Source organism: Crocuta crocuta, unplaced genomic scaffold, assembly GCF_008692635.1.
Source record: "Crocuta crocuta isolate KB4526 unplaced genomic scaffold, BGI_CrCroc_1.0 scaffold248, whole genome shotgun sequence".
In the NCBI taxonomy this organism is placed as follows: Eukaryota; Metazoa; Chordata; class Mammalia; order Carnivora; family Hyaenidae; genus Crocuta; species Crocuta crocuta.
The window spans coordinates 5,679,055-5,705,276 of NW_027532409.1; the positions used below are offsets into that span (position 1 = coordinate 5,679,055).

At 47.2% G+C, this 26,222-nt stretch overlaps 2 protein-coding genes across 3 annotated transcripts in view; one reads left to right on the forward strand and one right to left on the reverse strand.

Annotated features, from left to right (window-relative positions):
- Positions 1–9,542, forward strand: part of SAMHD1 (SAM and HD domain containing deoxynucleoside triphosphate triphosphohydrolase 1) — a 48,895-nt gene extending 39,353 nt beyond the window's left edge. The window contains exons 14-16 of the mRNA XM_077778850.1: positions 3,079–3,183; positions 3,844–3,981; positions 7,294–9,542. Of these exons, the coding sequence (XP_077634976.1) occupies positions 3,079–3,183; positions 3,844–3,981; positions 7,294–7,428 (378 nt within the window). The 3' untranslated portion in view covers positions 7,429–9,542. The remainder of the gene's footprint in view (positions 1–3,078; positions 3,184–3,843; positions 3,982–7,293) is intronic.
- A 1,792-nt stretch (positions 9,543–11,334) lies between these two features.
- Positions 11,335–22,113, reverse strand: TLDC2 (TBC/LysM-associated domain containing 2). 2 transcript variants are annotated; one of them, XM_077778902.1, is made up of 6 exons: positions 22,081–22,113; positions 20,732–20,881; positions 20,112–20,264; positions 17,517–17,612; positions 12,848–12,921; positions 11,335–11,605 (listed from the first exon to the last, which is right to left on the reverse strand). In XM_077778902.1, the coding sequence occupies exons 1-6, from the start codon at positions 22,111–22,113 to the stop codon at positions 11,416–11,418; spliced, it is 696 nt and encodes a 231-aa protein (XP_077635028.1). In that variant the 3' UTR covers positions 11,335–11,415. The 2 variants fall into 2 exon arrangements, with proteins under 2 accessions (XP_077635028.1, XP_077635029.1); XM_077778903.1 differs by lacking the exon at positions 17,517–17,612.
- Positions 22,114–26,222: the final 4,109 nt, after the last annotated feature.

Consider the following 26,222-nt stretch of genomic DNA (forward strand, 5'->3'; position numbering starts at 1 on the left):
CCCCCCAAGGGGGGGGGGGGGGGGCGCGAGGGGCACAGCCACTACTGCAGACCCCTGGTCTCATGTCTGGACCATAGCTGAATCTCAGATGTCTACCTTTCTCTCCCAGGGTACTGGCAGTATAGCTATCCAACTTCATGTACCGTTTTTTTTATTTGTTTGTTTGTTTGTTTTCTTTGGTAACCACTCACAGGATAGGCTCCTCTGTATAATCATCATCATCACATTACTCTATATTTTCCCTCTTATTTCCAGACCCTCCTCTTCTCCCAGTCCTGACCACGGAGCCCTTCCACTCCATAATTAACAAACTTCCCTGTATCCTCAGCCTCTTTGTTGGCTCTCCTTGGCCGTGTTGCATCCTGGCTGTTCCCTGAGACCCTGATGCCCCTGCAGCCCTTTCAGGAAAAGTGCATTCCTCAGGGTCAGGAGACCTTCCCATTCATCAGTCCTGTTGTTCTCTAGAACCACTTCACAACCCTGTGCAAGATCCCTGTTCCTCTGAGACTGGCAGCTCTCAACCTGCTGTCTTCTCAGTTGAAGATATTGGCATAGTTTAAAGCCTTTCTTCCTAGTGATCCGTGGAGACTTCACAGTCCCCATGGGCAGCCGATTCCGATTAATCTCTTCATCCTTATCCTCAGTGACCTTATCCACTCCATCTCGGCCAGCACTCAGCAGACTACACTCTGAACCTCACCTCTAAAAATTGCTAATGGAAGCATCCTGTCTCCATCCTCAACCCCCCTTCTTCCTTATCTGTTTGTTCCTTGCTCATCAAGACTTCCAATTCCTTGTCTCCTTGCTTTCTTCTAGTTTGTCAATGACCTGCTATCTTACTTCTCTCCCAATCTTAGATTCTGTGATGGATTCAGCTATTTTCTGTAGTTACCCTCAACTTCCTTGACTTTCTTTTCATCTACCCAGCAAAACGCTGAATGGCAATTCATAGTCACCAACCTTGTCTGGGCCTTCTGGACTGTCTGGCACAGTGAGTGCAATCCTCCCTGTCTTCATAATGACTATTTCAAACCATCTCCACTCCAGACCTCCAGCCCTGTTTTCTGCCCACAACTGTATTCAGTTTCTGTGACTACTCTCACTTTGGCCCTTATTTCAGAGATAAAATACAGGCCATTAGACAGGAACTCTCTCAACCTACACCACCAAATAAGCCTCTGCAGCAGTGTTCGGCCTTCCCTCTGGTACAGTGGGGCAATGTCTCTCATCTTATCAAAAGCTAAGGGGAAGCTTTCTACTTGTGTTCCAGACAGGGCTGTCTGATGGAACTTTCTGTCGCTGGAAATGTTCTATAACCATGCTGTCCATTTTGGCAGCCACCAGCCACAGGTTCAGCACTTAAAACATGGCTGCCTCAACTAAGTAACTACATTTTTTATTATATTTAATGTTGATGACTTTAAAATTAAAAAGCCACCTATGACTAGTGACTACCATATTGGGCAATACAGCCATAGAGCCATTCGTCTTAGCACTTCTGTGGAGCCTTATTATATCCATTCTGTCCTCTCTCTGACTTTCCCATCAGCAGTTAAACAGACTTTTATCTCAAGAAGACAACAAACAGGGGTGCCTCAGTCAGTTGAGCATCCAATTCTTGATTTTAGCCCAGGTCATGATCTTGTGGTTTGTGGGATCAAGCCTCACACTGGGCTCTGCACTGAGCCTGCTTGGGATTCTCTGTCTCTCTGTCTCTGTCTCTCTCTCTCTCTCTCTCTGTGCCCCTCCTCCACTTGTATGCACCTACATGCTCTCTCAAATAATAAATAAACTTAAAAAAAAGAAAGAAAACAAACATCATACCTTCACCCCTCTCCTTTAGGGTCAAACTCATTGAAAAGTACCCCCCTTTTATCTTTACTGGGTACCATATTCTTCTCTCTTGCATCTTTTTAACAGTCAAGCTTCTAAGAGTTGTCTTCTCTCTTTTTTTTTTTTAACTTTTTAACATTTATTTATTATTTTTGAAAGAGAAAGAGAGGAGTGGGGGAGGGGCAGGAAGGGAGAGGGGAGACAGAATCTGAAGCAGGCTTCAGGCTCCGAGCTGTCAGGACAGAGCCTGACTCGGGGCTCAAACTCATGAACCGTGAGGTCATGACCTGAGCCGAAGTCACCCGTTTAACCTACTGAGCCACCCAGGTGCCTGCCCTGTCTTCTCTTTTTTACTTCTCATTTACTCCTAAACAGTTTGTGTCACCATCGCCACACTAGAACTACTCTTCCAGGATCACCAGTGACTTCAGTGCTACTTGACCCAGTTGGCCATTTCAGTCCTGTCTGCCTCAGAGCTTTTTCTTCTGCCTGAAATTCTGTTTTTGTTTTTGTTTTCCTACCTAGACCTGGTCCATTCCTGCTAACTTTCCCAGGAACCACTCCTAGTCATTCCCCCAGAGCCCCAGACTACAAGGCTCTCTTGTTACAAAGTTTCACAGCACCCTTTGCTTTTCCTTGGTAGCTCTTGTAGCAAATATAGTTTGATAATTACTTTAAAAAATTTTTTTAATGTTTATTTATTTTTGAGAGAGAGAGACACAGAGCTGGAGAGGCTGAGGGGAAGAAAGAGGGGGAGACAGAATCTGAAGCAGGCTTCAGGCTCTCAGCTGTCAGCGCAGAGCCTGACTCCAGGCTCAAACCCACGAACTGTGAGATCATGACATGGGCCTAAGTTGGATGCTTAACCAACGGAGCCACCCAGGCGCCCCAATAATTACTTTTATAATTACTTGTTCAGCCTCAGTCTAGACCTCATGGTGCTATGGACGTTGGGATTGTATCAAGTTTCCTTAAATCTGTAGTACCACAGTGGCCTTCACATAGTAGGTATAGACTTTATACCCTACTCGTGTTGAAAGCACAGATATCTCCCCCACCCCACCCAGGTTTCAAGACCACATCCCGATGGCACATGTACCAGGGCTCTTTATTCTACCCTGAGCTACTTTATCAGTGCTCTTACTTCTGAAGCTCCAGAGAGCTCTGTTCCACTGTTTGTGATGCTCCTACAACCCTAAATTCAATTGTTATGGGAGTGGTCACTAATTTATTCCTTTTATTAAGGTTATCAACATGGATTATGGAATGGAAGACCAGAATCCTATTGATCATGTTCGCTTCTATTGTAAGAGTGACCTCAGCAAAGCAGTCATGATTACTAAAGATCAGGTAAGTACTTGGGCACAGTAACTACTGTAGTGGCATTTGGCAATTGTATGATAAATCTGCGCCTTACATGCAAGTTAGGTCCTAAAGTCAACGTGTATAGCTAAAAAAAAAAAGGTATTATTTTTACAATTAAAGTGTATCTGATTTTTGTGTAAATCATCTTAACAGCCAATTTTTCCTGTTTAGTGGCTCAGTTATAAATGTGATGGGAGAGAAGGGCTGTATTACGGTTAATGTCATGTAAGCTGGATGTGCTTATTTGCATATCTCCTAATGAGAGTCTGGTCTATGCATAATTACATAATACAAACTTTTTGTAGTCTTACTAATATAAAATTATGGGTCATTTTGCAATGTAACAACTACCTTGAATTCTTTTCTTTGGATGACAATTAGGATAAAACAGCAAAACAATGTGGTGTTTTTAATATAACATGAAAAATAGAGCTTAGGTTGAGGTACCTGGCTTGCTCCATCATCAGAGTGTATGACTCTTGATCTTGGGGTCATGACTTCAAGCCCCATTTTGGGTGCAAAGTTGACTTAACATCTTTAAAAAAAAAAAGAAAGAAAGAAAAAAAGAATGGAGCTTAGGAACAGCTGACCTCTTTTCAATGTGTCAATTCAAGATGACAGTGAAATCTTTTCTTCTTCGAAAAGGTTTCAGAGCTTTTGCCAGAGAGGTTTGCCGAGCAGCTAATCCGCGTATACTGCAAGAAGACTGATTCAAAGAGCTTGTTTGCTGCAAAGCAGTACTTTGTTCATTGGTGCTTAATCAATGACTTCACCAAGCCACAGGTGGGTGGTCTGTTGTCCACATGCTTTGCACAAGTTTCTATTTTTAATGAATAACCAAAAGAAATCTTTCCTTTCCTCTGAAAAGTTCTCATTTAAATGGTAGTCATTTAGGGGTGCCTGGGTGGCTCAGTTGGTAGAGCGTGAATTCAAGCTGGTCAGTTGGTCATTTGATCATGGGTTCAAGCCCCACATTGGGTGTAGAAATTAAAATTTATTAAAAATAAAATTTTTAGGGGCAGCTGGCTGGCTCAGTTGAGCATCCAACTCTTGATTTTGGCTCAGGTCATGATCTCAGGTTCATGGGTTTGAGTCCAACGTCAGGGTCTGCACTGATATAGCACAGAGCCTGCTTGGGATTCTCTGTCTCCCTCTCTCTTTGCCCACCCTCTTGCGCACTCTCTCTCTCTCTCTCTCAAATAAATAAACATTTTAAATAATTAATTTTAAATATCTTTAGGTTTGCCTGAGTGGCTCAGTCAGTTAAGGGTCCAACTCTTGGTTTCGGCTCAGGTCATGGTCTCACATTTTGTGAGTTTGAGCCCTGTGTTGGGCTCTGTGCTGACCCCATAGAGCCTGCTTGGGATTCTCTCTCTCCATCTCTCTGCCTCTCCCCAGCTCGATCTCTATCCCTCTCTCTCTTTCTCAAAAATAAATAAATAAACATTAAGGAAGAAAACTCTAGGGGCGCCTGGGTGGCTCAGTTGGCTAAGCATCCGACTTCAACTCAGGTCATAATCTCATGACTTGTGATTTCGAGCCCCATGTCAGGCTCTGTGCTGACAGCTTAGTGCCTGGAGCCTGCTTTGGATTCTGTGTCTCCGTCCCTCCTTGCCCCTCTCCCACATGTTCTCTCTCTCTCTTTCAAAAATAAATAAAACATTAAAAATTTTTAAAAAAGGAAGAAAACTCTAGCAGCAGGCAGATTGGAACTAGGAGAGACTAGAATTAAAGAGACAAAAGGCTAATGAAGTTCAGCCATGTGGTGATAACTACTTTAAAACTATATACATTCACTCATTGAATGAGGATTTTTGCTAGGTCCTATGTTAGGTAGCAGAGATGGAACAGTTCTAAAGACATAGTTCCCACAGATCACACGCTGTTAACAGACGGCACAGGTAAATAACAATTACAGCAATGTGGTAAGTACTTTGGGGTGGGGCACAGTGTGTACAGAGTCTTAAAGGAGCCAAAAGAAGGATTTAAGCCACAGTTGGTTAGGAAAAGATTATTTTAAGAAGGATTTAGAAGTTGAGACCTGAAGGATGGATGAGAAGGAGTCAGCTGGGTAAAGAGGGTGTAGCGGGGAGGCCAGAGGATGAGCAACAACATAGTGCAGTCAGGGGAGGGGTCCAGGGGACCCCTTGTAGGCCAAGAACAATGGAGGCCATTAGAGTGTCTTAAGCACAAGAGTGACACTCAAGTTTGTATTAATAAGATTCACTAGAGTTGAAATTAGAATGAGTAGAAATAAGGATGCTTGGTAGAAAAAGAGATGAATTTGAAGGCAAATAATGTTGACTTAGAGCTATGAGATCTTCCAGATAGGAGTGTCATGGCAATTGAATGGCTGCTTTTAGTAGCTCTATTAAGTCAGATCCAGAGTAGTTTGACAGGAGAAATTTAATAGCGGGACAAGATACAAAAGTTTTGGCAGAGCCAAATGAGCAGAGGATAGTGAGCCAACAGCAGGAAGCTGCTACCACCTTAGGCGTGGAGGTGGGAGTCCAGAAGCTAGAGCCACAGAAGAGTCATGGCCACTGCTGCCAGTGCCAGAAGGGTTCAGGGCAGTGATACCCTGGCTTCTCTGTCCTCCTCCCTTCCAGTCTTCCACTTGTGCCCCCCCTTGGGCCAAACCGAGCTGAAAGCCAGTAGGCAGGGGACCTGGGAAACATAGTTTATAAGAGCAGTTCCTGTTGGGGTGGCTCAGTCTGCTAAGCCTCCGACTTCAGCTCATGTCATGAGCTTGTGGTTTGTGAGTCAAGCCCTGCATCAGGCTCTGTGCTGACAGCTCGTTCTCTCTCTGGCACTCCCCCACTCATGCTCTGTCTCTCTCTCTCTCTCAAAAATAAATAAACATTTAAAAAAACAAAAGCACCTCCTGTTACACAGATTAGAGCAGCGGAAAGGTGAAAAGTGGACCTGAGGGCACATGTGCAAATGAAGAGTACAATATTCAACACAGACATTATACTCCTAGTGCAGTAAAGGCTCTCAGAGACCCTGTACTCTCATACAACCTAAGAGAATCTATGCACAAGGTCACGAACAGTTTAGGATAGTCCGGTCTTAGAGGAGGGCCTTCTTACACTCATTTCTTTCAAGTCATAGTATCATTTCACTTTGAGGTCATTCCTCATTTTGGCTAGAATCTATGCTGATGGGCCAAAGTTGTACCTTTGCAGGAAAAAGTTCAAGTTCTACACATATAAATTGCCCTTACCCTCCCCCTTTTTTAGGGTTTAAAACCTAGGGTTTTGTTTAACATTTATTCATTTTCAGTTATTCATTTTCAAGAGAGACAGAGCATGAGTGGGGGAGGGGCAGAGAGGGAAGGAGACACAGAATCCGAAGCAGGCTCCAGGCTCTGAGCTGTCAGCACAGAGCCCGACACAGGGCTCAACTCACAGACTGAGCTGAGCTGAGCTGAATACCCTTCGGCGTCCCTCTCCTTCCCCTTTCTGCCCTCTTGTAGACCAGGACCATCTACTGCAGAGGGGATGAGGCAAGAGGGGAGCAGGGACCCAGTGAAGTCCCTCTTTCCTGGAAAAACAGAGTTTGTGTTTTGTGAAAGTGTATGAAGAGAGAAGGTTATAGAACTGGGCAGTGTGTTGCTTCTGGTCATCTTTGAAAAGAATAAGCCTGGTAGCTTTTGCTACAAAGGCTCTTTTAAAAAAAATTTTTTTTAATGTTTTATTTATTTTTGAGAGAGAGATAGAGATAGTGTTAACAGGGGAGGCTCAGAGAGAGAGGGAGACACAGAATCTGAAGACAGGCTCCAGGCTCTGAGCTGTCAGCACAGAGCCCAACATGGGGCTCAATCCCATGAACCTTAAGATCATGCCCTGAGCCAAAGTCGGACACTTAAGGGATTGAGCCACCCAGGCGCCCCACCAGAGGCTCTTACCTGCTTAGGACTGTGGTATTTGTAATTGGACCCAAGCACGGGGCACATATGTAATTTGGGGTTTCCCAAGAGTGTATGCGTCTAGAAACAATCTATCTGCAAGGCAAGGATATGTGCACCTGAGGGTTTCCTCGAAATTATGAAAATTGGATTTTATTTGTTCCTGGTTTTTCTTTCCTTGACAGGATGGTGATGTTGTGGCCCCACTTATAACACCTCGAAAACTGGAGTGGAAGAATACGGATTCAGCTCAGAGCCCAGCTCACCTCCAAAAAGTATCCAAATTGAAAGCCCGGCTTTTTACAGATGACTCTGTGTGAATGTTTGCAACCAGTTGTTTACGTAAAGTCCTCCGCCCCATCTCCCAACAGTATTAACTAATTTAGGGAATTCAGTCATGAACTCTACAGATTTGTGACGACTAGTGTTTTTTACATTTTGAATGTATACCCATGCTGAAGCTAAGTAGTTTTTATCTGAAGAAACAAAAATGAGGCAACTCTTGCTCTACATGCTATGTAGAGCCTATTTTAACATTAGCTAAAGCCTTTCTCCTTTATAGTCTATCCGTAGAATAATTGTTTTTTTTTATGTACTCTGAACTCTGACATAATGATTGTTTTGTTTTGTTTCGTTTTAACAAAAGTTTGGAAATGAGATAAGGTGCACATTGAAGTTTGAAGTTGGGATTGTCATAAACAGCCATAGTTAAGAACAAAACATAAAATCCTAGCCTCTTGAGGAGGTACCCATCACCTCAAATTTGAGGAAAATTCTTAAGTGATCTAAATATTAGTGAAAGACCTTCCCTCACCCTTTTAACCAGGTTGGACTAAACAGCAGGAGATGAGGGCAACAAGTGAGCTCCACCTCTTGGGTGAGAGTTCTGATTAATTATTTTAAAATATCTGAGGACTCTGGCCCCCTCTGAAGTGGGACATAAGATTGCCTCTCAGGAGACCTCTACCCCCAGTGGCAGAGGGATTCCCCAGACCTGGGTAGTTTCTTCATCTTGATTACTCACTACCCATGTCCCAAGGGTTTTTTCACAGTCACTGCTCAGCCTGAAGAAGGCTCCCCTCCGGACTTCTCTCTGAATTTCCCTCGTAGGTGGATCAAAGGTTGTCACAGAAGCCTTTCTTAGGGCTACTCAGAGCTGGGACTTTGTTTTTGCTTCAGGGTGCATTTTATGAGTTTCAGAGCAAAGGCTGAGCTGCTTGGGATGAGATGAGTTATTATCCCTAGAATTCCAGGTTCCGCTTTGTAGCCCAGGACACCCCACGCTTGTTCTTTACCTCCTGTGGTGGTGTAGGCACCACTGTGGTTGACCAATTCTGTGCCGAGGGCACTCGCCCCCACCTCCATATACACACTATTGCCAGTTCTGCAGAAATTCACCAGGAATAAAATCTGGAGTTAGAGCCATAGCTGGTGGTAGCCAGAGGGTCCTGTAGATGCAGGGCACTGGGGAATGGGAGTCGTAAGTCCTTAACATCTTGTGCTATGACACTCCCTTACAAAAGCCTGGGCTGGGATTGGGGAGCCAGCCGTGGCTTTGGGCAAGAACAAGTGAGAGGAAAGGAAGAACTCAGACCATAGGCCAGTGCCTGATCCGCAGTCTTTGAGAGCTGGTACCTTCTGCTATATAACCAGCTTCTGTTCTGTTGACCCTAAGGTGAAAAGTATTAGGAATGCCTGCCATTCTGTATTACCACCACCACCTTCTTCCCCCGCCCCGCGCGCCTCCCCAGCAGATGATCAAGAGTTGACCCTCATTCATAGGAGAAAAATTAAAACCATTCCCCCCTCCACCATAGTGCTGTGTAGGTGAGTTATGTGGACATGTGGGTTCCTAGAAGCACAAGTGAAATCAGCCCTTGTACTGGGTCACATCTGTTTTGGCCAAGGTACCTCTAAAACATTGAGTAGGGGAGAACTATAGGGCTCAGACTTAGTGTATCCAGATCCAAGTTCAAGAATGTAATGTTTTTCTGCTAAGATTGCTTTATTTCTGGAACACTTACCTTTAAATCATTGTGGTTTACTCCGGAATGTTTTAGTTTCAATATTGTATCATTTTGCTGAGAAATAACTTGAATCCATTTTGTTTGCATCCTTTACATATACTCAGCTGCACTTTATGCTATTTGCAACTGTTTTAATTATCAGAACCATGTGTCATTTACAAGGTTAAATTTTTCTTAAGAAACATTATGTGGAAACTAATTTGACAATAAACTATTTGTAAAAAAAAATTTTTTTTTTCTTAAGAAATGCCTTCACTATTTGTTTAAAAACAGATTTTAACAACTTAACCTCTAGAGTTACTGAACTTTTGTCACCTTGAGAATGTAAGAACTGCAAGTTTAAGTGACTGGTTACTTCACTTGGATAAGGGAAACAGCTGCAATAAAGCTTCATGAATGTATCTCCATCTGGAAATGAAAGGTGTTTTCCTTAATGACATTCTCTCACACTTGTGTGCCCAATTTGGACCCTTTTGTACAAAGGAAATATGTCTAGGAATCTACCCAAATGTTTCTACTATGTCAGCACTATGCTGGGTTTGCAAGAGAGGGGATGATACTTAACAGGCCTTCATTCATTTGGTTTTCTGGCAGGAGGAAGGAATATAGATGTTTCTTCTTTTTTTATCTTTATTTATTTTTCAGAGAGACAGAGTGTGAGCAGGGGAGGGGCAGAGAGAGAGAGGAAAACACAGAATCTGAAGCAGGTTCCAGGCTCTGAGCTGTCAGCACGGAGCCTGACGCGGGGCTCAAGCCCACAAACCGTGAGATCATGACCTGAGCTGAAGTTGCACACTGAACTGACTGAGCCACCCAAACGCCCCTGGAGGTTTCTTCATTTGATGAGCTCTTGTGACGGGAAACACATCCTTCCTCCTCTTTCACCTGCACTAGGTTCCCATCTACAGAGATTCGACTTCTTTATCCAAATAGACATATTGTTCATTTGCTGCTTTCATATCTTCCTCATGAAATTAGAGATTTGCAAGCACCTAGCACACTGGTGGCAGGCAGAAAGCCCTCAATGTTCTAGAAAAAGGAACGTGATACTGGAGTCTATTAGTTTCACCAGTTGGGCCCAGGTGTCTGTGCTTTGACAACGTAAGTTAAAATAATATCTAAAGCATACAGAATAGAATCCCATTTTCTAAGACGTATATATCCATTGTCTATAATGTTCGTGTTTTGGGGGGTGGTTGAATTTTAGGCAGTTTTAATTTTTAAAAACTTAATGTTTATTTATTTTTGAGGGGGGAGGGGCAGAGAGAGGAAAACACAGAATCAGAGCAGGCTCCAGGCTCTGAGCTGTCAGCACAGAGCCCAACATGGGGCCAGAACTCACGAGCCATGAGGTTATGACCTGAGCTGAAGTCAGACACTTAACCGATTGAGCCACTCATGTGCCCCAGGCAGTTTTAATTTTTTTTTTTTTAATGTTTTATTTTTTTCTAGGAGAGAGATAGAGACAGCATGAGCAGGGGAGGGTCAGAGAGAGAGGGAGTCACAGACTGAAACAGGCTCCAGGCTCTGAGCTGGCAGTCAGCACAGAGCCCGACGCGGGGCTCGAACCCACAAACCGCGAGATCATGACCCAAGCGAAAGTCGGACGCTTAACCGACTAAGCCACCCAGGCGCCCCCAGTTTTAACTTTTTAAATGTCTTCTGGTTTTTCTACGATAAACATGTATTCATTGTATAATCTCTAAAGAAATTTCAGGGGGTGCCTGACTGGCTCAGTCGGTGGAACATGCAACTCTTGATCTTGGGGTCTTGAATTTTTTTGGGGGGGGATCTCCATCTTTTGTTTTTTAATGTCTTTATTTTATTTTGAGAGACAGAGACACAGAGCGAGCGGGGGAGGGGCAGAGAGAGAGGGAGACACAGAATCTGAAACAGGCTCCAGGCTCTGAGCTGTCAGCACGGAGTCCGACGTGGGGCTCGAATCCACGAACCGTGAGATCATGACCTTAGCTGAAGTCGGACGCTTAACTGACTGAGCCACCCAGGCGCCCCTTGGGGTCTTGAATTTTAACCTCATGGTGGGCATGGAACCTACTTAAAACAATAAATACATAAAAAGAAATTTCATGAGGGACTTTGTGCTGCTCAGATGAGGTGTGAGTGCCTTTCACTCCTTCTGAGTCACATCCCCAGGAGAACACTGCTTGTTGCCATGACTGTCTTGGGTCCCCAGGCCACAGGGAGGATTGCTTACAAACCATAGTCATCCAGGCTCCAGGGAAAATGGGCAGCCCTCTATGAGGAGGGTCTAGATGGCATTCATGAGCAGGTCTGAGCATTTGTTGCTTCTGGAAGCTTCCCACCATGGGGGCATCCGCTCAGGACCCAGGCCTCCAGCTCCTTGATGCAGAACTGCTCTCGCCGGGCCAGAACCTCATTGTTGAAGGTTGCGCAGGGGTGGCTTCCACCATGATACAAGTCTCCATCCAACCACAGTCCGAACTGACCACTAAAAAGAAGAGGAAAATCTCGGCATGGCTCACTCCTGGAGGTTGACCTTCCAGATCCACACCATCAGCCTGTGGCCACACCATGACCACAGCTCCATTTTGCCTGTTTCATCTTCCCTTAAGATGATTTATCCAGAATTGTCGGGAAGTCCACATGTTGTTCCTCATAGGGTTTAGAGCATTTTTTTACAGTTAAATTATTTTAATAAATATATACAGTCATATAACCATCACCACTGTCCAATTTTAGAATGTGTGGAACATTTTAAAGACGGTAATGCTTGGACACCTAGGTGGCTTAGTTGGCTAAGCGTCCGACTTTGGCTCAGGTTGTGATCTCACAGTGGTGAGCCCCACATTGGGCTCTGTGCTGACAGCTCAGAGCCTAGAGGCTGCTTCAGATTCTGTGTCTCCCTCTCTCTGCCCCTCCCCTGCTCATGTTCTCTCTCCTCTCTCTCTCAAAAATAAATATTAAAAAAAAAAAAAGAAATAAAGATGGTAATGCTTAACCAAAGGAGTGAATCATAAGGCATGGATTCAACCCCCAAAACACCTCAGAAAGCGTTCACTCTAATGCCCTCATCTGACAGCAAAGCAGGCTGGGGCTGGGAAGTGGTTACTGCAAATCCACAATGGCTGGTGTGTTCTCTGTCAAACCGGCTCAGTAGGGGCCCTTTAGGCAGCTGGGAGAGCAAAGAATTTCCTGGTCCTAACCCAACAATGCTTTCATTTTTGCCCTCAGGATTAGATTTTATTCTGCCTGAACTTGGAGATCTCACCAGGGGTAAGATTAACCCTTTCTTCCTAGCCCACTCACACCCCTCAGCGTGCACGCCCGCACCCACGCACGCACGCTGGGTTCCTGGGCAGATGCCCTTCTTCCCCCAGTTAGGTTCCCTGAGATTATGGGGCTGGAAGGTAAATGTAAGGCTCACCTACCCCTTGACTCTAGCCTCATCCAACCCTGCGGAATGCTGTTTCCCAAATCACAAGCATTCAGACTAGGCTGTCACTGACTGTATACACAGGCCATCCTCTCCTCTAGTGTTTACTTAGAGTAGGCTTGAGGGGGGTGCCTGGGACACTGAGCAGCACCTGGGGAGTGTTGAAGGGAGAGGCCTGGAAGGGAACCGCCAGCCTCACTTTATCTGGGGCAGCCTCACCCAGCGTTCCAGATGGGAGAGGTTCCAGAACACAGACTACCCCGAGAGTCCAGAGCCGGGGAAGATTGAGACACGCACCTGCCGCTGCCCATCATCAGTGAATCCAAGTCCCCTTTCACAAAGAAGGAATTCCTTCCTGTCCACTTGAAGACCTGGGGTGACAGGAAAAGGCTGGGTTATTGGAGGAGTCCTGACCTTGCAGTGTGACTCCACACCACTGGGGGGCAGTCGTTCCATCGTGGGCAGAACGGAACGTCCAGGCCCAAGCCACAGCTAAGCGATAGGAAGTACCCTGGCCCCTAGACTCTTGAGTTTTCTTTCCATTCTTCCCACAAAATCCCACAACCCCAAAGCACCTCTGTTCTAGGAACAGACCAGAAGTGTCTAAAGCATCCTACTTCCAAAGCTGGAGAGAGGAGGGGGAAGGTCCAGGTCGGGAACTGGACCCTGATCTGCCATCCACTGTTTCCTCATCTCTCACTGAAGACTGACTGCCCTGTGCTGCCTTGTACTCCCACTCCTCAGCAAGTGTCGTGGGCCTCACCTCAAAGAGACACCCAGACTACCCCCATTTCTATTCTGTCTCCACCCTTGCCCACCCAATCCACACCAGTCACTCCTCACTCGCTCACAGCCTCCTAAAGCCTCCCTGCTCCCGCTGTTACCCACCCACAGCCCATCTCCACACTGCAAGGTGATCGGATATTATTCCTCTGCCTAAAGCCCTCCAAGGGCTTCCCATTGCAATGGGAATAAAATCCAGCTGCTGCCTGTAGCTGACAGCCCCGCCTGCTCTGTCCCTGCTTTCCTCACTGACCTCTTCTCCCCCTTGTTGACTGCACTTGAGCTGCCCTGGCCTTGCTGCTCCTGGGACACCCAAAGCTATTCCTGCTTTACAACCTTCACACTTGCTGATCCCTCTACTGAGAATGCTCTTCCCCCACATCCTTAATTGGCCCGCTTATCTTTCAGACCAAACGTCATCCGAGAGAAGTTTCCTGGATGACCCTGTCTAAAGTAGCCCTTCCTCCCAGACCCCGTGTCCCTTTCCTCAGCATTTACCACTCTGAGATGACCCTCTTCACGTGCCAAAGTGCCATTGCCTGCCCCACTAACATGGAAGCTCTGTGAGGGCCATCTTGATTCCCAAGACATGGCATAGATAGCTGTTGAATGAATGAATTATTCAAGAGTCAATTTGGCTAATAAAAATATTTTTGGAGGGCCACAAAGGTATAGCATATTACTGCCTGTAATTAGCTGTTCAACGTACTCTATGAGCAACCAAAGGCTTTTTAGCAAGAAAATAGACTAATAAAAATAAGCCCTCGCCTCCGAAGAGCTCAGATAATATTAACAAGTGACCATGAGAAGACAGAACCATTCAATTCCATCACCTCTACATTCATCGAAGAATGGCCTTCAGACCTGAAGGAGTAAGATAAACATCGCTACAGAAGAAACAAAGACCATGTTCATGGAGCTGTTTGGAATCACCATCAAGGAGACACTTGGAATTCATAAAGAACACAAGAGGTGCCCAAAGACCAAAGGTGGGTAAAGATTACCCAGTTTGTAAAAAGACAAGATTCGATGACAGGAGGCTATGAAGACAGCCTCTATAAAAATAATTCATTTCATTCAATAACTTTTTTAAAGCATTTAGTACCAGGCACTGTTTTATGTTTTGGGTACAGTGGTGACTATAACAGACAAAAACTCTTGCCTTCACGGGGCTCCCGTTCTAGCAGGCGGAGGCAGGTAACTAAGTAAAATAGGTGGTGACAAATGCTAAGGATAAAAAAGTGGATAAAGACAAAAAAAACGTTTCCAAGGAATAGAATGTTGTAAATTTAAATTAGTTGGTCACAGAGGGCCTCTCTGTGATGGTGACATTTGAACAGAATCCTAAAGGAGGTGAGAGCTGAGCCATGTGGTGATCCAGTAGAAGGCAAGCTAGGCAGAACAGCATGTGCAAAGGCCCTGAGGTAGGAGCAGGCCTGCATGTTTAACGACCAGCTCAGAGCTCATTGTGGCTAGAGCAGAGTGAGGGAAAGGAAAAATAGCAAGAAACAACATAAGAGAGAGGCCAGAAAACGTAGGGACTTACAGGTTATTAAAAATACTTTGGCTTTTCTCCAAGAAAGGAAGCCATTGACAGATTGAAGCCAAGGAGTGACATGCTCTGACTCGCCTTTTTAAAAGGAACACTCTAGCTATTGTGATGAGTGAGGTAGAACCATGGAGACCTATTGGGAGGCTATAGCAGCAACGGGGACAAGCAACAATGGTGGCTTGAACCAGGTGACAGCAAAGGACATGGTGAAAAGTGGTGGGTTCTGAATATAGAGAAGGCAGAGGCATCAGGGTTCATTGACAGCTCAGATGTAGGATGTGACAGGGAGGAGTGAGGGACTCAAAAACTTTTGGTCTCAGTAGCAGAAAAGATGGAGGTGCCATTAACTTCACTGGGGGAAAATGTCAGGACGAGCAGGTGTTAGGGGAGAGTCGGGAACTTGGTTTTGGACAGGTGACGTTTGCAACGCCATGTCTGAGGTCCAGGCAGAAATGCTGGGTACTAATTGGATATATGTCTGGAGTCCAGAGGTAGAAGCCATAAGCACGCGGGTGGCATGGAAAGCAGTGAGAATGGACGAGACCTTGAGAGAAACGAAGGTAGAGAAGAGTCAAGAGCCAAAAACTGAGTTCTGGGACCCTCTGATGTTAAAAGGTTTGGAAGATGAGGAGGAACCGGCAAAGGATTCTGCCAAGGAGTTATCAGTGCAACAGGAGGAAACTCCTAGAACTTTAGAATTCTAGTACGTGAATACAGGAAGGCAAGTGATAATTAGAATCCAGCATGGGTCTACTGTGAACAACAGACCCTTTTCCTGTTTCCTGGAAAGATTATCAGGCTGGCTGATGGAGGCAATGCAATAGAGTGTGTTTTGCCTTTAGCTCCTAGTGACCTCCTTGTCATGTGATCAAATAACTGCTGAGTTATATGTGTAGGTTCTTGGTCCGTGCATTGGAGGGGAGATCTCTAACCGCAAATAAAAACACTTGGAACTGGTTCTTTATCCGTTGAACAAATATTTCATGAGGGCCTGCTATGCCCATGCAGAGGGGTATGCCCTCCCTCACATACTCTGACCCCCTACCCATTCACCTATCAGGTTCCTAAATGGGCATTGTCTCCTTTCCAGTTACTGTGCCTTTGCACATGCTCCAGGAAGACTTCTCCACATGCCCTTCATCACCTGGCGATCTGTTTGTCCGTCAAGACCCAATTCAAGAAGCTCCTCCTCTAGGAAGTCTCCTTGGATTTCCCCACCGCCATGTGATCTATGTGCTCCTCCTTGGGGATCTTCCACAGCACTGATCGCTCTAGAGTGTGCTCATATCTCCTCTGCGAGCCTGAGAGCATCTCAGGGCAGGGAACTTCCATCATTTAGAGAGGTAGTGTAGTGCTGTGGCTGGGTTTCAAACTCCAGGGCCTGTTTCTTCATCCTCACTACTGTGTGGGGTTGAGCAAGTTACTCAACCTCTCTGTGCCTCTGTTTCCTCGACCGTAAGATGGTGCTGAGCGTACCTCATAGTATGTACCTCATAGGAGTGTTGTCATGATTAGATTAGATTAATCTGTGCTGACAGTGCAGAGCCTGGAGCCTGCTTAGGATTCTGTATCTCCTTTTTTCTCTCTGCCCCTCCCCCACTCACACTCTGTTTCTCTGTCTCTCTCTCAAAAATAAATAAACATGAAAGAAAAATTTTAAGTCGTGTCTTTCATGCCAGGCATGCAGTGCTAAATAGTTTTAGTCAATAAATAGCCCAGAGATGGAAAAGCTTTAGATGGGAGAGGTTGGGGACTACTCCCCTTCCTTCTTCAAAAGCCCTGCTCTCTGGCAGCAAGTACCATATGACTATACGAGGCCCCTTGTCTCCGTCACTCACCCACCTCCGAGTCACCAGTCACCATGAATTAGAGGCCTGAGCTCTGGCCCACCATCCTCTCCTCCCTAATTTCTACCTTTGTCCTTGGAGAACTTCACCATCCACACGGACCCCTCCAATGGCTCCTTCATTTCACTCCCTTCAACTTCTGCTTCCCTCCCTCCCTTTGTCAAACCAGTTTGGCCACCGCCCCATCCTGGACGTGCTCTTCCCTCACTCTGTCCATGTCTGATCCCAAGCACCTGAATGCAGCTGGAGGAAAACATGTGCCCGAGTGACTGGCTTGCCTTTCAGCTGACACTCCCCGCCTCCAATTAACGCTACCTCGCTGGTAGCCTGTCTGGTTCTCTCTAGTAGGCTTCCCTCTCCACTCCTGTGATGACGATTTGATACCTTCTCTGCTCAACCTTCATACTTCTCCACCCTCACGTTTAGCTGATGACCTCACCCCATACTTCCTAAGAAGACTGAACTCACTGGATGTGTCTGTCTTCATCTTCCTACCTGGACACCCACAGATCTACCTGCCCTTGGACCCATCTTGTCTTTGCAGCCTGCGTCTGGTGAGCAACACACCTCTTCCTCTCTGAGCCAGTCCGTGGGACCTACTGAGCATTTTAAGAAATGAAGATGGGCAATGCACTGCCCACCACTGCCCTGTTGCATTCCCTCTGTGGAAAGATAGATGGATGCCAGCATCCCTACATGGGGGATAGAGCTGGGAGCCACTAGGATCCCAGGATCTTTGTCATAAATCTTCCTTCCCCCCTCTCTAGAAGGTTGGGAATATTACCTTCAGCTGTGGGGAGAAGGAGAAGAGAAAAGTCTCTCCAGTACCGTAGAAACCTTTGCTGAGTCGAAGAGCTGAGGAGGAGAAGGCCCCAAACATCTGGAAAGCAGAAAAACTTGATATTGCAGCTGGAGGGGAGTGGAGGTCCTCTGGCAACCCCACTCTCCAGGTGTGGTAATATAGGCTCATACCAGTAGGGCCCCTGAGGAGCCTGGGATAGAGCTGGGGGGCAGGGAGAGCCCCAGGGCCCATCAATGTGTGTCCTTTCCCTTAACACTCCCCAAGGAAGAGCCCTTGCTGGTGACCTACTTTTCCTTAAATGTACTTATTTTGTATAAGTAATCCTTGTAGAAAAGTATTAGAAGTTATAGACAAGCAGAAAGAGAAAACAAAGCCACCCCAAATCCCCCTCTGCTCCTCAAGGTAACTATTCTTAACATTTTTGTGCCTCTCTTCCCAGCATCTGCTTAATGCCAGCATACATATTCTTATACAGAAAACCAGACCCTATAGTACCCTGTTATTTTTTTTTTTTAAGTTTTATTCATTTAGGTAATTTCTACACCCATTGTGAGGCTGGACCTCACGACCCTGAGATCAAGAGTCACATGCTCTTTCAAATGAGCCAACCAGGAGCCCTGTACATCTGTTTTGTAAGCCGCTTCCCCCTTTCACTTTTCTTTATAAAAGTTCAAACATCCAAAAAAGTAAAAGCCAGGCACAGGTACCCTCCATGAGGATTTAAACTGTAAATGTTTTTGCTATATTTGCTTTCTCTCTCCTTATTGGTGTCCTGTTTGAAATTGCAAGTATTATAACATTTTACCCCTACACAGTTCAGCTCCAAGAATGGTGACTTTCTGATGCATAACCACAATATTATCATCTCACCTAAGAAAATGAACAGTAATTTCATAATATTACCTAGCATCCAGTTCGCAATATATTTTTTCTACTGGTCCAAGAGTGCCTTTCATATCCTGCTTTAAAAATAAAAACTTGGGACATCTGTGTGGCTCAGTTGGTTAAGTGTCCAACTTTGGCTCAGGTCATGATCTCACAGCTCCTGAGTTCAAGCCCCATGTTGGACTCTGTGCTGACAGCTCAGAGCCTGGAGCTTACTTGGGATTCTTTGTCTCCCTCTCTCTCTGCCCCTCCTCACTCACACTCCATGTTTCTTTTTCTCTCTCTCAAAAATAAATAAACATTAAAAAAATTTTTTTTAAACAAAAACTTGAGGGATGCCTGGGTGACTCAGTTAGTTAGGAATCTGACTCTTGATTTCAGCTCAGGTCATGATCTCACAGTTCGTGAATTCGAGCCCTGCATCAAGCTTGGGGTAGCATGGAACCTGCTTGGATCTCTCTGTTTCCCTCTCTCCCTGCTCCTCCCCTGCTTGCTCGCTCGCGCTCTCTCTCTCTCTCTCTCTCTCTCTGTCTCAAAAATAAATAAATAAACATTAAAAAAAAAAACTTGGGGAACCTGGCTGGCTCGGTTGGTGGAACATGCAGCCCTTGGTCTCAGGGTTGTGAGTTCAAGCCCCACATTGGGTGTAGAGATTACTTAAAAAATAAAAATAAAATCTTAAAAAATAAAAAAATAAAATAAGAACAAAATCTCAGCACTTTTAGTAGCTATGATGCTACATCATTTTTATCAGCCCTTGGCGATGTTTCACTATGTAGCAGGACTGTAGCTCACTTAACCATGTTCCCTATTGTGGAATAGTTGGGGGACTGCAAGTTTTCACTCTAATACACGGCGCTGAGGGGCAGAGGCAGGATCATTAGGAGGCAGCCATGGGAAATAGGTTTTGGCTTAATATAAGGAACAACTTCCTTGTGGTCAGTGGCGTTTGGCCGGGGAAGGGGCTCCATCCTGAAGAAGTGAGCTCCTTGGCCATGAGATGGAAAGCCCTGGATCAGCATCTTGAGGATGTTAGGAGCCCCTGCCCATGTGAGGGTCCTCAGGGCCCCGTGAGATCCCTCCCAGCTCTAACATGTCCCTTCCATGGAAGAGCAGTTGAAGCCAGCTTTTATCCCCTCCGCTGGCCCCTGTCTAGAGAGCCTGCCAGAAACGCCCTGTTGGTGAAGCCGCCTGGATTTGAGACAGCACCCTCCCTAGGTCCCTGCTGTAAAGTGCAGGCGCTGTGGCTGCCTCCTCACTGGCCAGCTCTCTCTCTTAGCCCCTCTAATCTATTCTCCCACCAGCAGGGGGAGGTTTTCAAAGCATAAACGGATCATTACCGCATAGATCCCCCACTTAAAATGTCTCCCCAGTTATTTGCTTAACTCCTGGCCCTGCCTCCCTATTAGGCTGTAGCTCCAGCAGGGCCGGAACCACTTCTGTCCTGACCTTGGTCTAATCCGCGTCTAGGCTGGCACATAGAAGGTGCTTAATATGTGTGTGTTGAATGGATGCATTAGGGAATGAAGGGAGGAAGGAATGGCTCCGAGCAATGTAGGTGTCAATGTCATCATCTTTGTGACTTGGGCTATCACCTCTGCCTCTCGTCTCTGAGGCCGCCCTGGGGCAGGGCCCACTGGTTTGTGGTTGGGCACCCCCAGAACTTCAGGTTGGGGCCCTGGCCCAGCTCACCTGCCCATCCTGGTCCCTCAGCACCAGCAGCACTGGCCCACTGTGGCCTTCCATCTGCCTGTAAAGGCTCCGCAGGCTGAAGCCATTTCTCGATGTACAGAAGGCCAGGCTCCAGGAATGTCCAGTGACTCTTGGGGGGAGGTGGAGGCTGAGCTAGAGACAGGGCTGGAGGTGAGTGGTGGACCCTTGTCCTGCCCCGCGCCCTCCGCCATGTCCAGGACACCCCCCCTCACCCGTGCATGGTGCTTTACAGGTTACAGAGGAGTTTACTGTTTCCAAGGGCTCATTAGCAGCCCTCAGAGAGTGGGATTATTATTCCCAATTTATGGTTGAGGACAGTGAGGCTCAGGGAGGTGAAGCAAGTTGCCAAAAGCCCACACGGGGAATAAGTAAGTGGCAGAGCCAAGATTTGAACCAAAGTCAGGTTTCCCTCAGGACCCTGTCCCTTGGTCCCTAGAGGCTGGAGGAGAGATGACATGCTGCACCCCTCCCCCCAATCCTCCCTGCTTCATCCTTCCGCCCCCATCCCAGCTTTGGGACAGAGCAGGAGTGACCCCAGGGGCCCCTGGACCTGGCTGCTGGGGTAGGGCAGGAGGGTGGGGCCCTTGGGCTCCTCGAACCTGCCTGATCTCTGAGGCTCCTAGAACCTGGCTGGCCTCCGCCAGCTGGGGCTCCACGGGACCTTCAGGAACAGGAGCTGAGAATGGGGCTGGGGCTGTCTCCTCTTCCTCACGCTCCTCCACAGACAGAGCGTCCTCCGCCTGGCTGGGCTGCGAAGACAGAGAACCCTGGTGAGTCAAGGGACAAGGAGACACCCGCTGCCACGTCTCCGGAGCCCAAGAGCCTCAGCTGCCTCACCAGCCCTGCAACCGCCAGCCCAGCCAGAGGAGGCCGGCGGCCACGACAGGCAAACTGCCCCTGCCTGCGTCCAGCTTCTGCCCTGGCTCCTGCCAGCCAGAGGTCAGAGGTACGTGTGCCCATCGGATGTGGTCATGGGTGCTATGGTTTCTGTCTGCTCCAGATCCAGAGAATCAAGTTCTACACTCAGGGGCAGGAGAGAAGGGCGGGTGGCAGCCAGCCCGACCCCGGGAGCTACATCTGTGTGCGTCTGCACCCGGAATAATAATCCTAATGCTACCAATTCTGATAGTCACACACTTGACCAGGCCTGGGTGAAGGGCTTGCTGTGCTGACCTCCCCGTATTTCCCTAAGAATCCTAAGAAGAATGTGCCCCTTACTGTCCTTGTTTTACAAAGAAACAAAATAAGGGCGAGAGGCTTCCCTGTCAGCCGGGTAGACAAGGTGTGTAGCAGGTGAGAGTATGTGCCCGGATTTGTGTAAGATGTGTGTACTTCCATGTGAATGCGTCTTCAAATAGACCTATGCAGGCAAATCAGAGTGAGGAGATGTTGAGTAACTTTGTGTGTTTACCTGTCAATGTGTTTGTGAGTTAGGATTGTATAAGTGCGTGTGTGTGTGTGTGTGTGTGTGTGTCAGTGTGGATGTATGTTGGTTTTGCATTCATTCAGTTATGCTTCCGCTCTGTACCACAGTGTATGCTGGAGTGTGCGTGTGTATGTGGGTGTGCAAGCATGTGCCTTGTGGGGCACAGTGACTTGGGGTTTTTCATAAGGAGAGGCCTCCTTGAGGATAAGAAATGACCAGAACACTGCTTTGTTATTCCCCAGGGTCAGGCATTAGGGAAGCAGGTCTCAGCTGAGTGGGGCTTCCGGACAGAGCTCCGTGTGGCTGGAGACAGCCGTCTGTGCTCCTTAGGGTCTCAGGACCAGGCAGTGGGTGTCAAGGCCCGGGCTCCTGAACTCTGAACTCCAGTCCAGCTGAGGAGGGACTTGGAAGGGGGACACGTCACCCGCCTGCATCCAATCCTAGCCCAGATCCCATCCTGCCAGAGATCTGGCCTCCAGTACCTTTGCTGACCTAACCCCCAGCCCAAGCTGGGCCCCTTACCAGCCGAGTGTAACGCCAGCGGAGACCTTTCATTCTCCGGTTGGAGCCCAGTCGCTGGCAGTAAGAGTCCTCAGCCGTCACAGGGAGGAAAGCACTGCTGGGCGAGGCCTAGAGGCGAGAGGGAGAGGCCTGGGGCACACCCTGCTAGCTTCAGGCCACCCAGCTGCCCTTTGTTCCCTCTCACCTGTCAATCCCAGGACGAATTGTCACTGGGTGGGTCTATGAGGTCAGCTATCCTCGGCATTCAAGGCCTTACTTGCAGTTTGTGACTAATGCACATTAACCATACATGGTACATTCTAGCTGTGATCCCCTTCCTCCTCTCTGCCCTTCTGGCAGCTTGGCCTAGGGATTGTGGCCCATTCGGCAGATGCCTGAGCTCCAGGCTGGGGGCCTGAGCTTCTGGTTCTCTTTCTGACCTTGGACAGTCCCTTGTACCCTTGGGCTTCAGTTTTCCCACATGAAACATGGGGGACCAGATTATCTCACAGGCCCTCACAATACTGACTGCCAGTAATTTAGTTACCTCTCAAAGCCAATGAGTATATCAGAACAGAAGCTCGAAAGGAGTCAAGCCTAAACTAAAAGGGCAAATCTTGAAAAACAAAAAACTGGGGCACCTGAGTGGCTCAGTCGATTAAGTGTCTGACTTCCACTCAGGTCATGATCTCACAGTTCATGAGTTTGAGCCCCGCATCGGGCTCTATGCTGACAGCTCAGAGCCTGGAGCCTGCTTCGGATTCTGTGTCTCCCTCTCTCTCTGCCCCTCCCCCACTTGTACTCTGTCTGTCTGTCTCTCTCTCAAAAATAAACAAACATTAGAAGAAATTTTTAAATAAATAAAATTTAAAAAATCTTTTTTCTAATATAAAAAGGCATATTCATTATAGAAACTTTGAGGAATCTAGAAAAGAATAAAGAAAAATAAAAAATATTCATAATTTCATCTCTCAGAGATAAATTCTCAACCTTTAAGGTTATTTTTCCAGTCTTTTTCATTTATTTAATATACATATGTATACACACTTTTATAAAATACATCATACCACGTATAATTTTATGAAGTGTCTTTTCCACTTAACAAATGAGAATTTTCCAATGACATTCAGTATCCCTTGAATACATGATTTTTAATGGCTACATATTATTTTATCATAAGATACATAGCATTCATTCCTCAACTATTGGACATTTTCTTTGCTTCTAATGTTCTGTAATTACAAGCAAAACTGTAACGAAATTCCCTGCTCATAAATCTGATTATAACCTTTATGATAAATTTCAAATGTTGGGTGCTGACATGCAGTTCTTGATCATGTTTCCAACAAGGCTTCCCGGTGCCTAAAGCCGACCCATCTCAAGGTATCTTTAGGGAAGCTCAGGGCAATATATTTCTGATTATCAAGTTTTATACCCTTAAATTACAGATAAGGAAATTACCACTCAGAAAAGGAAGAGACTTAGCCCTGCCACACAATAGTGTAATGTGGAAATTAGAAGTACAGGCTCTAGAGTCCGGGAGTTCAAATCCTGGTTTTGCCACTTACTTGCTATGTGACCCTGGGCAAGTTACTCACCATCTCTGTGCTTTACTGTGAAATACTAGAATCCACCTCATAGAGCTGTTGTAAGAGTAAATGAAGGTAATGCCTGAAGAACTAGGATGCTGGGGCGTCTGGGTGGCTCAGTCACTTAAGAGTCAAGCCCTTAATCTTGGCTCGGATCATGATCTCAGGGTCGTGAGATGGAGCCCCGCGTCAGGCTCTAAGCTGAACATGGAGCTTGCTTGGTATTCTCACTCTGTGCCCCCCTCCCCAGAGAACTAGGATGCTAAGCCCAGCCTCCTTCCTTCTGTTACTCATTTGGTGAGATAACCGACAGTGACTGGTGTTTCGTAGCACTGGGTAAATGACAGTGCTTTCTGNCTCCTCTGGGACAGTCACTTGGTCACTCAGTGGGGGGGAAGAAGTTGCTCAGTGGGGAAGAAAAAGGCAGGAGCCGTGGAAGAGTGTACTCACGCTGCAGAACCTTGGCTTCTGGTAACCTCCACCAGCCTGTCCAGCCCGATGGTTTCCTTAGTGCATCTCCCAGACTCTCCCCAGAGACAGGGCCACTTCCAGAACCAACTCTTTCACTCAGAAGTCTGTCTGAAGCAGCTTTAGCTCAGCACCTGGTCCCCAAGCGGTGGCTGGCACGTCTGCCCCAATCAGGCTTGAGGCCCTCCTCCTGGGCTCTTATACCTGCCCAGAGGGCGGCAGGTCCTGGCCCTGCGCCCGCGCCCGTTCCAGTTGGGAAGCCTGGCAGTGATTATCGTCCATCAGAAACTCAAACCCCATAAACACACACAAACAAGACCTTGTCACCCTCTGGCCCCAGCTCTGTCCCCACCAGCCCAAAGAGACGGAGGACACCGAACTCTTGCCTCATAAACACCTCTGACCACACCTGTGCCTGAAGCCCCCCATTAGGAACCTATCTTTATTGGGTCCAGATGCTACAGGAAAGGGCAATGCTGTGGGATTCTCCATCAATCACCCCATGTTGTAGGGCTCTCCCCTGGCTACTCACTGCTCAGATGGGGTGGTGATTCTTTCCTCAGTGGCCTGTTGTGAGAGTCGGTGAGATCATGCATGGGAAGCCCAGTGTTTGGCACACAGTAGGTGCTTTGTCCACGTGGGTTACCTTTCTGTCCCTGGCTCATAGTAGGATTCAGTGAATGCTGTGTTGTTGAATCACAGAACCCCAAGTTAGAAGTGGCTTCAGCTGATCCCAGAATGAGCAGTCTCCAGCCAGGGCCGTATCCCCTGGAAAATATGTCAGCCAAGTGGTCTCCTGGCCTCTGCTGGGTGTGTGAGCCCACTGGCTCAGGTGGCCTGCTTTGTGCTCACACAGCTGAAAGATCCCCTCTGCTGGGCTTTGTGGAGGGGACTCGAGTCCTTAGATACGCTACCCAAGGGCAGGTCTCCTGGGGCAATGCCCCCTCCAGTAGGGGGGATGAAGAAAAGACTTGTATTATGGGGAAAACAGGCAAGTGAAGGCGCCTGTTGCTACCTCAAACACGGCTGTTGCAATATGTGTTTAAACTATAAACGGTTCAGGGGTCACACGTCTGGCTCTCCCAGCCTTATTTCCCCCCTGCTCAGTACCTGAACCATTGGGCACTGGGCACTTCGAGAAGCCAGTGAGCTTTACCTTGCTGTCCCATTCTTTGTGCTCATGTCCCGGAAAACCCAGAATGTGACTTGTCAGGAACGTCAACTGCCAATGAGAGGCCCCTAAAAGCTTCTTGATGGGCTGCTCGGCGCCAGAGTGCCAGACATCCCAGTCCGCCCCCAGGCTCGCCTTCTCCGTTCTTTTCCAGACCACACCCCGCCGCTTTCAGAACTCCGCTACCCTTGCCAGGAAACAATTTGAATGTCCAAGAAAAGGGGGAAAGGTTAAGTGACCCTCGGAACATCCACTCTGTGGATTGTTTCTAAGTATTAAAAGTAATGTTTGCAAAGAGTTTGTAAATGGATGGGGAAGTGCCTCTGCTGTCCTGGTTAGTGAGAAAAGGCAGTGTGCGCCGTGCGGTTTCAGCGACAAGAAACACACCTTGAGGATGTTAGGAGAAAAATGATCAGGGTCCCTTCTAGAAAACACCCCATGCTCACTGCGTGGACTGGCTTCACTTTGAACCTCTGAGGGGCCTGACACACCCTCTCACTTGTCCTGGGAAATCTGATTTCTGTTCTCTGCGATCTGAGGTCTTTGCCCTCCTTGGTCTCCTCACTCTCACCGGGTGGTGACCTTATTCTCCACTGAGAAAACAGAAGTCAGTTGTCAGCCGTGCCCTCACCTTCCCGACGGAAGCCCCTGCATCTCATCCATCTCTTCCATCCTTCCTCCAGGACAACAGAGGAAGGGCCCCTGCTCCTTTGAGAAGCCAGGTCCCTATCTCTGGATCCGTCTATCTCCCCTTCTCCAGCCCGAATGTATCCATCTCTGGCTAGCGTGTTGGCGTGCTCTCTCTCTCTCTCTCTCTCTCTCCATCTCAATGTGACAGTCCCTTCCCCCACTGGTCCATCTCTCTTCCCTCTGTATTCTGTCTGAATGTCCTGTTCCCTCTTCAATCCACTCCCCTTGGCTTCTGTACCGCGCCC